We start from the raw sequence: 15,088 nt of genomic DNA on the forward strand, positions 1-15,088 counted from the left end.
TCCCGGGCAGCTTGGGCAGAGCCAGAGCGGCGGGAGCCGGTCCTGGGCGCGTTGCCCCGGGAGCGCCCGTCGTCCGGGCAGAGCGCAGCCGCAACCGCGACCACAGCCGCAGTCGCTTTCCAGCCTGCCTTCGGTGCGCAGCGGGGGAACAGGGCTAGTGCAGCCGCCGGAGGGGGGCACGGGCTCCTCTCCCATCCCAGAGCTACTGGGCTGCCCTTGCTGTCCTCGCCGCCCCAGCAGACCCCGGCCGGACCTGCCACCTGCGCCCTGGTTGCGCCATGGATCCTTCGGAAAAGAAGATATCGGTGTGGATCTGCCAGGAAGAGAAGCTGGTGTCCGGCCTCTCCCGCCGCACCACTTGCTCCGACGTTGTGCGAGTGCTTTTGGAGGACGGCTGCCGGCGGCGACGGAGACAGCGGCGGAGCCGGCGGCTGGGGTCGGCCGGCGACCCGCATGGCCCGGGAGAGCTGCCCGAACCCCCGAACGAGGACGACGAGGACGACGACGAGGCGCTGCCGCAGGGCATGCTGTGCGGGCCCCCGCAGTGCTACTGCATCGTGGAGAAGTGGCGCGGCTTTGAGCGCATCCTCCCCAACAAGACGCGCATCTTGCGCCTCTGGGCTGCCTGGGGCGAAGAGCAAGAGAATGTGCGCTTCGTGCTAGTGCGCAGCGAGGCATCGCTGCCTAACGCCGGCCCCCGCAGCGCCGAGGCGCGCGTAGTGCTGAGCCGAGAGCGCCCCTGTCCGGCCCGCGGGGCCCCGGCGCGGCCCAGCCTGGCCATGACCCAGGAGAAACAGCGGCGAGTGGTGCGCAAGGCCTTTCGCAAACTGGCCAAGCTCAACCGGCGGCGCCAGCAGCAGACACCGTCGTCCTGTTCGTCCACTTCGTCGTCCACTGCCTCGTCCTGCTCTTCGTCGCCGCGGACCCACGAGAGCGCGTCGGTGGAGCGCATGGAGACGCTGGTGCATCTGGTGCTTTCCCAGGACCACACAATTCGCCAGCAGGTGCAGCGGCTCCACGAGCTGGACCGCGAGATCGACCGCTACGAGGCCAAGGTGCACCTGGACCGCATGCGGCGTCACGGGGTCAACTACGTGCAGGACACTTACTTGGTTGGGGCAGGCATCGAGCTCGACGGGTCCAGACCGGGAGAGGAGCCAGAAGAGGTGGCGGCGGAGGCGGAGGAGGCGGCGGCGGCGGCGCCCCCTCTAGCCGGCGAGGCGCAGGCGGCGGCGCTGGAGGAGCTGGCCCGGCGCTGCGACGACTTGCTGCGGCTTCAGGAGCAACGGGTTCAGCAGGAGGAGTTGCTGGAGCGCCTTTCAGCCGAGATTCAGGAGGAACTCAACCAGAGGTGGATGCGACGGCGCCAGGAGGAGCTGGCGGCGCGGGAGGAGCCCCTGGAGCCCGACGGTGGCCCCGACGGCGAGCTGCTGCTGGAGCAGGAACGGGTCAGGACGCAGCTCAGTACCAGCCTTTACATTGGGCTGCGGCTCAACACGGACCTAGAGGCCGTCAAGTCGGACTTGGATTACAGCCAGCAGCAATGGGACAGCAAGGAGCGCGAGCTACAGGGCCTTCTGCAAACTTTGCACACTTTGGAGCTGACGGTGGCACCGGATGGGGCTCCTGGCTCTGGCAGTCCCTCGCGGGAACCTGGGCCTCAAGCCTGCGCCGACATGTGGGTGGACCAGGCCCGTGGACTGGCCAAGAGCGGTCCTGGCAACGACGAAGACTCGGATACGGGACTGAGCTCTATGCATAGCCAAGACTCGGACTCCTTGCCCACGTGCGAATCCCTTGTGTAGGGGTGGGGGGCGGGGGGCGGGGGGCGGGAACAGGGATCTGTTTTTTCTTGCAGAATGCAGTGGGCCAGCCGGCTCGCGGACTTGAAACCAGGCTGTTGCGAGCCCAGAGCTCCGGCTGGGCAGCAGCGCTCTGCGCAGCCTCGCGCTCATCTGGCTCCGGGGTGAGTGCAGAGCAGGGTGAGGGAAGAAGAAGTAGGATCCTCAATACAAGCTCATTAAAGAGAGGGAAGGAGGGAGGAGGCAAGAACCCCCTATATTGGAAAACAAACACCCCAAGGAAATTGACGTGGTCCGAGCCCATTTTCAAAGTAAGGAAGTATAATGGAGATTTCGCTACTCTTCTGTATGGGAAGGACTGATGGCAGCTAGAACTTTAGTTTGTGGTATGAAGTGCTTTAAAAGAAACACTTGGATGAAAAGGAAATTCCTTGAATGTTAATTGTGACTGTAAACGTGTTAAAACTAGCCAAAGAGGACGCACTGGTGTCGGTCTCTGCCTTTCTTACATCTTTGATAAAACCCATAGGCACCAAAATCCTGGCTGTTTACATTTCTGCAGATTTGGGAATTACCCATCTGCTAAATCATTTGTCTTTTATTTTCTTTCAAAGGCTAAACTGTATCGAAGTCTAACCCTGTATTTCCTCCTAGTAAACACAATAGATGTTAAAAGGGAATTCTTTTCCCAAAATAACCTTTTATTATTACAAAAGCCAAACATAATCATTTGAGATATAAAATCCTGGCAAACATAATCGTGGTTAAAATTTAATCTGGGCCCTTCGGGATCTGTCCCTTCAAAGGCAGGTGTGTTGCCCTTTAATTCGTATTGCCACTTCATTGACTCAATCACTGTTATTTCAGAAAAAAATAAAAGGAAGTAGCAGAATTCAAGTTACGCAAAACAAAACTTGCTGTCTAACAAGCACTCTTTGAAAGCAAAGATGTTTTAGTGTTCAGCTTTTAAATTGAGCTATGTGATTAAAACCAACCATGACCTTAACGGATTTTACCCAAACTCGTCTAACTTCAGTATGTTTTGTCAGAGATTAATTAGTTACTTGTTCAAACTTAAATTGAGATAGTGTAAATATCAGGATTTCCTAGATAAGGCCAGAAAAGAAAAAAATAAAACAATCTCATAGTACTCCTTGGGTGAACAATGTGATTAACGATGGCACGTAGCCATGGAAAAAAAGATAAAAAGTGAGTTAAGAACTTGAATTACTCTTGTCTGGCACACGCCTATGCACATGCCAGGAGATGCAAGTGCAACACCATCTCAGTAGCTGGCGACAGAGCTGGTGGGGACTCCATGTAATTGTTCCAGTTGTTTCAATTAAAACTTATCAGTTGTGGCTAGTTGTTGGCCCCGCGGAAGGAGCCTGCTGGCCGATTTCCCTCTGCAGCTCAGTACTTCTGAGGAATGTGGGATCTAATCTGTCCTGAGAAGGTTATTAACAATGGGGCATGTGTGTGGTACCAGCATGGTGCAGAAGCCTCTTATCAACCTACTCTTGAGGGGCTGGCTCCAGTTTCAACACTACATGTGAAGATAACTTAAGGGGGTCTTGCTTTATACAGAAGTTCCTTCCCTTGCAGAGATTCTCTATCTGCTTGTTGCCAATGGGAGCCTGCCCTTATGACCTCCTGAAACCACTGTTTGTGCTGTCTCCTTTTTAGAGACAGCACCCCCCACCCGCCCCGCACTGCCACCACCACTGCCCTGGTATTACAACATGTGTGCCTGTTTGCAGATTTTCAAGTAAAAATGGGAATTTAAAGGCCATTTTCTTAATTGATGTTTTCAAAAGACATTAGCTGGCATAACTATGGTTTTTTAGTTTCATCTGATGCAGGAAATGTCTATGCATTTGGTCTTGAACATGATAAAAATGAGGAAGGGACTGAAAAAAACCCACCATCCCCAGACAATCATTTGATCCCATAAACACGAAACCTAATGATAGCTTTCATTTTGAGGCAGAGGTAAAATCCTCATTAGAGTGTGACAAAATGCTACTTGTCTGAATGGTTTATGCTGACAGTGGGCTGACCTGGTGGTTTTAAAATTATTGTGCTGTTTTTCCCCCTCAGGGTGGTAGGGGAGTGATTCTTGGACGTTTATTAACTCAAAAAGAACGCAGAAGTTGGCAGAACGGAACTGCCTGGAAGAAAGGGGCTGTTTTCCTTTTCACTATTATTATTTTAAACTTTGATGGGCTGCTGACGTCAGCAAATATGCTTGACGCCTGTAAAGCAAATAAGCCACATCACAAGCAGAAAGCCTGTGGGATTTTCTGGTGCCCTATTTCTAGAAACTTCCCTGTCCTGACCATTTGAAGGTGCTTATTTAGTCAACCGTTCAGGCAGCTGCGAGGCTTTATTGATAACAAACGGCAGCCTATTTGGCCCATTTTTTTTTCTTTTATCCAAATCAATTATATTCCTAAAAGGCACTCTCTGTGAGTAGAAGAAAGGAGTGTGTAGAACAGGCTGACGTGGGGGAGCGGGGAGGAAGGAGACAATAGTTCTTTTTACTAAGAGCTTTCGCAAGCCTGAGAAAGGTGAAATAAAGGTATAAAAAGCACCAAAACAGTGCCTGTGCATAGGAAGTGCTTAATAAATGCTAAATACTTCAAGTTTTAATTCACATTTATGGTCACCATGGCATTAAGAATGAGAATAAATGCATGACAGGGAATGTACCAATGTCAGGATTTCAGTGCCCCTGGGAAAATTAACTCAGCTCCTATTCTCCAGCTCTAATGGAAATCCTGGGCAGAAACCAGCAAACTTAAGAAGGGTATGAAATGTAGGTCCCTTACCAGTCAGCCCCACCCTTTTTTTTTTTCGTAACTGAGATAATTTATTGTATTTTTGATCTGAGTTATCCTAGTCTCAGCCATCTCCCAAACCAAAAGATTCCATATGGCATCTCTATGTTTGTTTATTTCCTTATAAAGTGTGTTTATTTTTTGCTGATTAGAAAAGTTGTGTACACGATAGTCCTTACGATGAACCTGAAAATAACATAAAAAGGCAAGAAAAGTCACTCTAAATCTCTGTACCAAAAACCTGTCACTACCAAGATTGATATATTTACTTCCAAACCTTTTGAATTGTGCAGATTTCATATTTGCTTCTGTATTTAAAAATATATAATTTTGATAAGATTGTATATACATGTTTATACTCAGGTTTGACAGACTCCCTGTAAACAGATCTACCCATCTGGTGGATATACCATAGTTTACAGAACTGCGCATGTTATCAGTTTGTTTCCCATACTTTTTTTTACTGTTATAAAATAACACCGTAATAAGTTTCTCTGTGCATGTATCTGTTTACCTAATTAGACTCCCACCCTCCCCACAATAAGATAGGGTTCCAGAAAGAGAATTCTCAGGTCAGAGTACAAACATTTAGAGGCTTGGTACTCACTGCCAAATTGCTTTTCAAAAGATTTGTTCTAATTACAATCAGCTATGCATGAGCATGCCTGTTTCACTACAGCTTAGCTTTCATTAGATATTATATTTTGTTAGGAAAATATTTTAATCAAAATTTACTAATTAATTCTTCGTGGCCTCAGGAAGCCAAAGCTGACAATCACTGACTTAAAATATTCTTACAACAGCAAGGGTGGGCCCGTGGATCAGAAGTGTTAGTTAAGAGGGTGTGGTGTTTTCTCTCCTTTCCATTTTTTTTCCTTCCCTGAGTATTTGCTTAAGGTAATATTAATAGAATTTTATCTCATATCAGAATTGGTCAATGATCTGAGAACAGAAGGGGCAGAAACTCTACAGAAGCAGGACTAAGGAGATAACAAATTGAATCAGAGTTATAAAAAGAAAATATTCGTTATCTTTTTCATCTTGAGTCTAGTGGAAAAGGCTATTCTTAGAAAGCGATGCCATAAAACATATTTGATTTTGTGCTTCTCCATACCCACCTCTAGCAAAAATTCAATCAAATGAAACACATAAACCAAGTTGTTTATAAGTAGTCTGTAATGAACAGTTTCGATTTTTCTAGGAATTTCTTTCTAAATATGATACGCACTTGAGGTTGTTCTTAATATCTTGAAAAGAGAAGATTTGATTATGACAATCTGTGAAATTTCCATTGTGAAAATGCTTGCGAAATTTGTTTTCCCAAGTAGAAAAGAAGGAAGACGAGGAGGAATCAAGTTTTGTTGAGTTTTTTTGAAATGCCAGATCCTTGTGTTGAGTATTTTCACATGTATTTTCTCTGCATTAATCTTGTGAGATAGAACATTTTAATCTCCGATGTTTACAGATAAAGGAACTAAAGCCATTCAGTTCATAAGTAAGAGATGCAGGATTCCAACCCAAGCCTGACCACAAAACCTGTGCCTTGTTGCTACACACACCTGATGCATTATGCACAGTAAGTGTCCAGCACGTCCAGAAGAAAAAGTCCCCGGGGCTCCAGAGTGTTGCCATTGGAAAGGCTTCAGAGATGATCAAAGTCTTGTCCAGGTATTTCTACCAGGGAAGTGGAGTACTTTTTGGAAGATCACACTTTTGCTAAATCTACTAGGTGAAGATTTAGCAAAAGACAGAGGAGGGGAAATTCTTATGTAAATATTTGGGTGGCTGTCTGGGAGAATGAAAAAACATTCTTAAAAAACGAATACTCCCTGTGTTAGCTTGGAGGTTTTGACTGAATGCCCCATGGACTGTTGTTGCTCTGCAAAGCGCAGGTGCATAGTCAGTCAACAACGTAGACTCCTCAGCCATCAGGGAAGACAGCTGTGTGCTAGTCACACTCACATCTGGAAGGTGGTACCAACCATGGCCGTGCTGGTGGGAGCTGTCCCCAGCACTTTTAACAGGCTTTATTTCTGTTTGAGCCTCTGGGTACGTGAGAATGTGGGAGGAGTCGAAGGAGGGAGTGCCAGGCTTTCCAAGGATCTTTGTGTGTGGCATTAGGTATGCACACCTGGCTGAGTGCATCTTTGGCCACAATGACCCCATCGTGCTCATGGAGACCTTGCATGGGTTGCTTTGAAGGCCTGCTTCCCCCAGCCTCTCCCCTTCTCATCCATTCCCATGCAAATCTCCTGTTTCAGACACTTCTAGGATTTCCCATAGCTTTCAAGATAAAATCCACATTTCTTAGCAGGTTTGTGAAGGTTGTTGGTTTTCCAGCTCAAGATCCCTCCTTTAGGTCCACCCTGCCCAACTTAAGACCACGGAATTGAGTTGATCCTATTTCTTCATTCAGGTCACACTATCATCCTCCTTTTATGCATGTGCCCTTTTCTATCTTCATTTTACTTCATGTTCTCCTTCCTCCCCATTCCCACTCCCGTTTCCCTCCTTGCTCTTATGATAGGCCCCTATTCCAATGTATTAATTTACAACCTTCCAAACCATCTTATATATTCAAGGCTGCCATGTTGCACACTGCATGCTAGTCACACTCACACCTGGAGTGTAACTAGCACACAGTGTGCAACATGGCAGCTCCCATTCCCACTCCTTTTTCCCTCCTTGCTCTCATGATAGGCACCTATGCCGACATATTAATCTACAACCTTCCAAACCATCTTAAATATTCAAGGCTGCCATGTTGCATACCCTCAAGGGGCACCATTCATGTTGTATTCTGGTATCTTTCCCCAGAGGGCACCATTTGCATGGAAAACTGCGTGAATGGTAACCCTGAGGCTGAGCAATGTGCCAGCACAGTTCATATGGTTGTGTACGTATATGTATCCTTGACAGTAGACTGAAACTGTCTGTATGCTTGTGTTTAATATATATGACTTTATTGAGCTATAAAATTTATTATGTTTCTTTTTCACATGACATTATGTTTGTGCAAGCATTCTGCATTGGTATATGCAAATTTAGACCATTATTTTTTTACCTGCATGGAATTCTGTCTCTTTCTGTCTTTCCTCAGTGAGTGATATCTAGGTCATCACCAATTCCTTGCTATCTCAAACAAGGTGTCGATTAACACAGATAGAAATCGGTGGACATATGTAAGTGCTGAACTGCAGGATTGCTCTGCCAAATTGCTATACTAGGTTAGGCTCTTACTAGGAGTGAAGATTTCCATATTCCCCACAAGCACTTGATATTGATCAACCTTCTACTATTTGCAAATCTGCTTTAATTTGCATTTCTTTAAAATCTAGTAAAGTTAAGCTTCATCTGCTTATTAACCTTTAGGTCCCCGTTTTGTTAATTGCCTATGTTGTTATTGACCATTTTTCCTTTGGTTTCACTTTTCTGGCAGATTTTCAGAAGTTCCTTACATATTCTGAACATTACTTTCTTTTAACCTTAGAGCTAGTGTGAATATCTTCTATCTGTCCTCCATCTCTAACTGTGTCCCTGGTATCTGTTGTTGAAAATGTCTTTACTTTTAATGTAGTCAAATTTAGCATCCACCTCCCCTGTGGCTTGTGGTTTGGGGTTCTTGTTTAAGTAATGAAGTCACAAAAATATGGTTCTATATATTTTCTTCTACTAGCCTCATACTTTCTCTCTCTCTCTCTTTAGTTCTTTCTTCCTCTATCCCTCCTTTCTTCCTTCCCCCCTTATTTCTTCTTCACAGATGAAGTGAAATACTTCTGTGGAAATAATCTTTATCTTATCAAGTTTTACCCTAAAGAATAGTTTACATCCTGATTATCCTGAAATGTAGACTAAATTTTTGTATTTTTGGTAAAGACAGGGTTTTGCCACGTTGGCCAGGCTGGTCTCGAACTCCTGGCCTCAAGGGATCTGCCCGCTTTGGACTCTTACAGTGCTGGGATTACAAGCAAGGGCCACTGTGCCCAGCCTAACTTTCTTTTTCTTTTTTTCTTTTTTTGACAGAGTCTTGCTCTGTCGCCCAGGCTGGAGTGCAGTGGCATGATCTTGGCTCACTGCAAGCTCCACCTCCCAGGTTCATGGCATTCTCCTGCCTCAGCCTCCCAAGTAGCTGGGACTACAGGCGCCCGCCACCACGCCTGGCTAATTTTTTTGTATTTTTAGGAGAGACAGGGTTTCACTGTGTTAACCAGGACGGTCTCGATCTCCTGACCTTGTGATCCGCCCGCCTCGGCCTCCCCAAGTGCTGGGATTACAGGCGTGAGCCACCGTGCCCAGCCCCAGCCTAGCTTTCTTATGTTTTATTTTTATTTACCAGTGTTCAAAATAATGGGGTTGTCCACTAGCATTCTCCAAAGGTGACTAATAGTTTTTCTTGTTTGTTCATTTTTTTAGGATAATTATAAAATTTTAAATTTAAAGTATTTCATTTGTTTCAAACCATTGTGGTTATTAATATTACTGATGCTCCATTTACCTATGTAACGAACTTGTACATCCTCTACAGGTTCCCTGGAGCTTAAAATAAAAGTTGAAGAAAAAAATGCTGATGCTCAAATTGTCCCCTCTTTAGCTACTGGGAGCCTTTTCAGGTCAGCTTCTGAATTCTTTTCACACAATTTTCATAGTCTTTGATAGCGGTCTTTGCTCTCTAGTAGGTCAAACTATTTCAGTCTCCTACTATTCATTTTCTGTGCCAGTCCTGCAAGCAACCATCATTATAAGGAGTCGTGATTCCTTTTAGTGGGAAATGATATTTAGAAGCCACAATCTGGATGCTAGGGGTGCTCATTGCCACTAGGTTAGTGATTGCTTTTAGGACTTTTCAGAGTCAACGTGTAGAAAATATGTTTTTGTTTTATTATTATTCTTTTGTTTGGTTTTTGTTTTGTTTTCTATTATTTTTAAAATTGTGGTGTAATATATATAACATAAAATTAATCATTTAAACAATTTTTAGGGCTGGGCATGGTGGCTCACACCTGTAGTCCCAGCACTTTGGGAGGCCAAGGAGGGCAGGTTGTTTGAGCCTGGGAGCTCAAGACCAGCCTGGGCAACATGGCGAAATCCTGTCTCTACTAAAAATACAAAAAATTAGCTGGGTGTGGTTGTGCATGCCTGTAGTCCCAGTTACTTGGGAGGCTTAGGTGGGAGGATCGCTTGAGCCCAGGAGGCGGAGGTTGCAGTAACCTGAGATCATGCCACTGTGCTCCAGCCTGGGCAACAGAGTGAGATCTTGTCTTAAAATTTTTTTTAAGTGTACAGTTCATTGGCATTAAGTACATTCACAGTGCTTTGCAATCATCACCACTATCCATTTCCAGAAATTTTTCATCTCAAACAGAAACTGTGTATCTATTAAACAATAACTCCCAGTTCTTTCCTTCTCCCAGCCCCTGGTGACCTGTATTATCTTTGTAAAGAATGCCTATTTGAGCCATTTCACCGTTTAGAATTGGGTTTTTGAGGGGGATGGGAATTGTTGAGTTGGAGTTCTTTATTTACTTTGGATATTAATTACTTATCAGATATGTTATTTGCAAATATTTTCCCTCATTCCATTGTTTGCCATTATTGAGTGTCTGTATTAGTCTGTTTTCATGCTGCCGATAAACACATACCCCAAACTGGGGAATTTATAAAGGAAACTTTAATTGATTCACAGTTCTACATGGCTGGGGAGCCCTCACAATCATGGCAGAAGAGCAAAGGATGTCTTACGTGGTGGCAGGCAAGAAGAGAACTTGTGCAGGGGAATTCCTCTATATAAAACCACCAGATCACATGAGACCTTTATTCACTATTACGAGAACGGCATGGGAAAGACCCACCCCTGTGATTCAATTACTTCCCACTAGATTCCTCCCATAATATGTGGGAATTGTGGGAGCTACCATTCAAGATGAGATTTGGGTTGGGGACACAGCCAAACCATATCAGGGTCTTTGATGCGCAAACAGTTTTAAAATTTTGATGAAGTCCAACTTATTTATTATTCTCTTTGTTGTCTGTGCTTTTGGTGTCATATCCAAGAAATCCTTACCAAATCCAACATCATAAAACGTTCTCCCTGGGTTTTCTTCCAAGCATTTTATAATTTTAACCCTTTTGTGTTTAGGTCTTTAATCCATTTTTAGTTAATTTTTGTAGATGGTAGAAGGTAAGATTTCAAGTTTATTCTTTTGCATATGGATATTTAGTTTTCCCAGAACCATTTGTTGAAATTGTTATCCTTTCCCTATTAAATGGTCTTGGCACACAAAAATTAATTGACCACACATGCAAAGGTTTATTTCTGAGTTCTCTGTTCTGTTCCATTTGTCTATACATCTTTCCTTAGTCTAGTTCCACAATGGTTTAATTGCTATAGATTTGTAGTAAAATTTGAAATCAGGAAATGTGAGTTTTCTGTATTTTATCCTTCTTTTAAAAAATCATTTTGGCTATTTTTTGGAAGTACCATATGACTTTTAGGATGAGTTTTTCTGTTTCTGAAAAAAAAAAAAAAAAAAAAAAAGCCAGTGGAATTTTGATAGGGATTGCAGGGAGTCTTTAGATACCTTTGGATTGTATTGTCATATTAAAAACATTGTCTTCTAATGAATGAACATGAGATGCCTTTCCATTTATTTATGTCTTCTTTAATTGCTTTCAGAAATGTTTTATAGTTTTCAGTGTCCAAGTCTTTTGCCTCATTGTTAGAATTATTCCTAAGTATTTTATTTTATTCTTTTTGATGTTATAGTAAATGGAATTTTTAAAAATTCCTTTTTAGATTGTTCATTGTTGATGTATAGAAATGCAACTGATTTTTTTTGCATTGATTTTGCATCCTGCAACGTTGCTGAATTTATTAGCTCACTTTTTTGTGTATGTAATCTTTAAAATTTTCTATGTGCAAGAATATGTCATTTGCAAACAGATATAATTTTACTTCCCCTTTTCAATTTGGACTCCTTTTATTTCATTTTCTTGCCTAATTTCTCTGCTTAAAAGTTTTAATACAGTATTGCATAGAAGTAGTGAAAGTGGACATCCTTGTCTTGATTTTGATCTTCAGGAAAAAAACTTTCAGTCTTTCACTATTGAATATAATGTTTGCTGTGGATTTTTCATATATAGCCTAAATCGTGTTGAAGATGTTTCCTTCTATTCCTAGTTACTGAATTAAAAAAGAAAAACAAGAAAGGGTGTTTCATTTTGTCAACTGCTTTTTCTGCATAAATTGAGATGGTTATTATTTTTTCTTTTTTTAAATGTGGTGTATTACGTTGATTTTCATACATTGACCCCTCCTTGCAAAACAGGAATAAATCCCACTTGGTCATGGTACATAATCTTTTTAATATACTGCCAAATTTGGTTAGTATTTTGTTGAGACTTTTATATCAATATTCATAAGAGATATTGGCCTGTCATTTTCTATTTTCTAAGTGTCTGTCTGGTTTTGGTACCAGGATAATGTTGGTACAGAATGAGTTGGAAACTGTTACTTCTCCTTGAATTTTTTTTTAGAAGAGTTTGCGAAGAATTGGTGTTAATTCTTCTTTAAATGTTTCATAGAATTCACCAGTGAATCCATCTGATCCAGGACTTTTCTTTATTGGGAGGCTTTTGATTACTGATTCAACTTCCTTACTGGTTATATAAGGTCTATCAAATTTTCCATGTCTTTATGATCTAATTTTGGTAAGTTGTGTGTTTCTAGAAAATCATCTATTTCATCTAGGTTATCCAATATGTTGGCATACAATTATTCATAATATTCTCTTATAATCCTTTTTGTTTCTATAAAATCTGTAATAATGTCCCCACATTTATTTATGATCTTAGTAATCTGAATCTTCAATCTTTTTTCCTTAGTCAATCCAGCTGATTTGTCAGTTTTGTTGATCTTTTGAAATAAGTACTTTTGGTTTTATTGATTTTTCTTTTTTGTCGCTCTATTCTCCATTTCATTTATCTGTGCTCTAATCTTTATTATTTCCTTCTTTCTGCTGGCTATGAGTTTAGTTTGCCTTTCTTTTTCTAGATCCTTAAGGTGTAAAGTTGAGTTATTGATTCGAGATCTTTTTAAAAAATATTTATGTTTAGAGCTATAACTCTTACTGTTAGCACTGCTTTCACTGAATCCCATTAGTTTTGATGTGCTGTTTTTTTGTTTGTTTTCATTTGTCTCAAGATTTTATAATTTCCTTTGTGATTTATTCTTTGATTTATTAGTTTTTTAAGGGCGATTTATTTAATTTCCACATATTTGTGAATTTCCCAGTTTTCGTTGTTACTGATTTTTCGCTCATTCCATTAGGATCAGAAACGATATTTTGTATGATTTCAACTTCTTAAATTTATTAAGACTTGTTTGTGGCCTAACATATGATCTGTCCTGGAGAATGTTCCATATGCACCTGAGAAAAATGTGTATTCAGCTGTAGTTGGGTGCAGTGTTCTGGATATATCTTTTAGGTGTAATTTGTTTATGGTATTGTTCAAGTTCTCTATTTCTTTATTTCTCTTCTGTCTTGTGTTCTATCTGTTATTGAAAGTGGCATATTGAAGTTTATTTCAACTATTATTGGAGAACTATTTATTTGATTCTGTCAATGTTTGCTTCATATATTTTGGGGCTCTGATTTTGGTGCATATAGGTTTATAATTGTTATATTTTCTTGGTGAGTTTACCCCTTTATGAATAAACATTGTTTGTCTTTGTTTCTTGTAACAGTTTCTGACTAGAGGTGTATTTTGTCTAATGTTAGTATAACTACTCTTTTGGTTACTATTTGTATGAAACATCTTTTCCCATCTTTTCACTTTCAACCTACTTGTGTCTTTAAAGTGAATTTCTATATTTTCTATTTGTTGTGACAACATCTTCATACTTTCCTTTAGCTTTTAAGATATGGCTTCCTTTGTTCTTTGGACAGCCCTAAAATAGCTGATTTAGTCTTGTTTAGTAAGTTCTGCTTTTGAGCTTCTTCATTGATGGTTTCTATTGGCTGCTTTTTTCCCCCATGAACAGGCCGTACTTTCTTATTTCTTTGCGTGTCTCATAATTTTTTGTTGAAAACAAGACTTTTAAAATAACATAACATTGCAACTCTGGAAATCAGATCCTTCTCTTCCTAGGGTTTGTTGTTGGTGCCATTTGTCTTTGTTGTTTTTTCTTTTTGTTATTTTTGTTTGTTTGTCTGTTTGTTTAGTAACTTTCTTGAACTAATTTTCTAAAGTCTTTATCCTTGTCATATGACCACTGAAATCTCTGCTCAGATAGCCTAGTGGTCATTAATGATTGGACAGAGATTTTCTGAAATGCCTGGAACTAATAAGCCTCTCAGCCTTTACTGAGGGGCTATGTGTGTGTATGTGTATGAGTTGGGATATGTTTTCACTATTGAGGGGCTCAGTTTACAACTCTGCTTTAGCTCTCACTTTCTACTTGCTTAGAGCCTAAAGGTCTGCCAGAGTGGGGAGCTTAGGACTTTCTCAGGTCTGTCCTGAGCATGTGCACATTCCTATGCAGGTGAAACCTTCTAGATTTCTAGAAATATTTTAGAGCTTTTCAAAGCCCCCATGGACTATCTCATTCACCAGCTTTTCCTTTTAACTAACTTGATCAGCTTCTTAGTTTTCCCAACTGCAATCACTGCTTCAAGCAGTTGTGATGTTAGATAATTGTCTGTAGTTGCTTTTGACAAATGTCCCCAAGGAAAAAGCTGTTTTGCATTGTGTGAGATCTGAGTCGGGTCAAATAAATACCAGCCAGGGAACTGCCAGACAGGTCAAATATTGGCAAATCTCAGAATGGTACTTTAGCCAGCTCCTAACACATTTGCTCCCTTCCAGTGGTTCCTGAGCTGCTGGTTTTCACTGTGATTATGGGGCTGCTAATTTTCACTGTGATTGTGGGGTTGCTGATTTTCACTGTGATTGTGGGGCTGTTGGTTTTCAAGGCTACTGTGGAGCTGGGGGTGGGGATGGTAAGAGGGCAAGTTAAAACGCTAGAAAGCATGTTGTTCTTACTAAGATTCTGTCATTTTTCTTTATTAAATGCTCTTTGGAGCCTTGTAAGCTTTTGGTTAATTTGAAAAAACTGGGAAAAGTTGATTTTGACAATTTTTTTGCCTGTATTCTTGTTGCTTTTATTGCCAAGTGGCTTTTTGGAGGTCCTCACTCTGCCACACTGACATCACTTGTCAAGATTGTTTTCTTCTTTGTTCCCTCTTTTATAGGATGCACAGAATGTTCTTTGGCTGACTTGAAAGTTGTACATTTAATTTTACTCTTCTGTTTCTCCAGACTTACTAAGAGCCATACTTATGCTTATTTTTCCTAACCAATCTATAATCTTATCGAATCTGTGTTTGCCTCCAGGCAAGACAAGACCCTTAACACACTACTCTCACTTCTCTGGTCTCTCTGTCTTTT

At 41.7% G+C, this 15,088-nt stretch overlaps 1 protein-coding gene across 1 annotated transcript; it reads left to right on the top strand.

Annotated features, from left to right (window-relative positions):
- Positions 1-9: 9 nt before the first annotated feature.
- RASSF10 (Ras association domain family member 10) lies at positions 10-2,281 on the top strand. The gene has a single exon (XM_019020372.4). It carries the CDS (start codon positions 279-281, stop codon positions 1,803-1,805), a length of 1,527 nt encoding a protein of 508 aa, XP_018875917.2. The 5' UTR covers positions 10-278; the 3' UTR covers positions 1,806-2,281.
- The last annotated feature ends 12,807 nt before the right edge of the window (positions 2,282-15,088 follow it).

This window comes from Gorilla gorilla, chromosome 9 (assembly GCF_029281585.2).
Source record: "Gorilla gorilla gorilla isolate KB3781 chromosome 9, NHGRI_mGorGor1-v2.1_pri, whole genome shotgun sequence".
In the NCBI taxonomy this organism is placed as follows: Eukaryota; Metazoa; Chordata; class Mammalia; order Primates; family Hominidae; genus Gorilla; species Gorilla gorilla.

Bases quoted from the DNA above. Each gene is read 5' to 3' on its own strand.
- RASSF10 (XM_019020372.4), top strand. From the start codon at position 279: ATGGATCCTTCGGAAAAGAAGATATCGGTGTGGATCTGCCAGGAAGAG.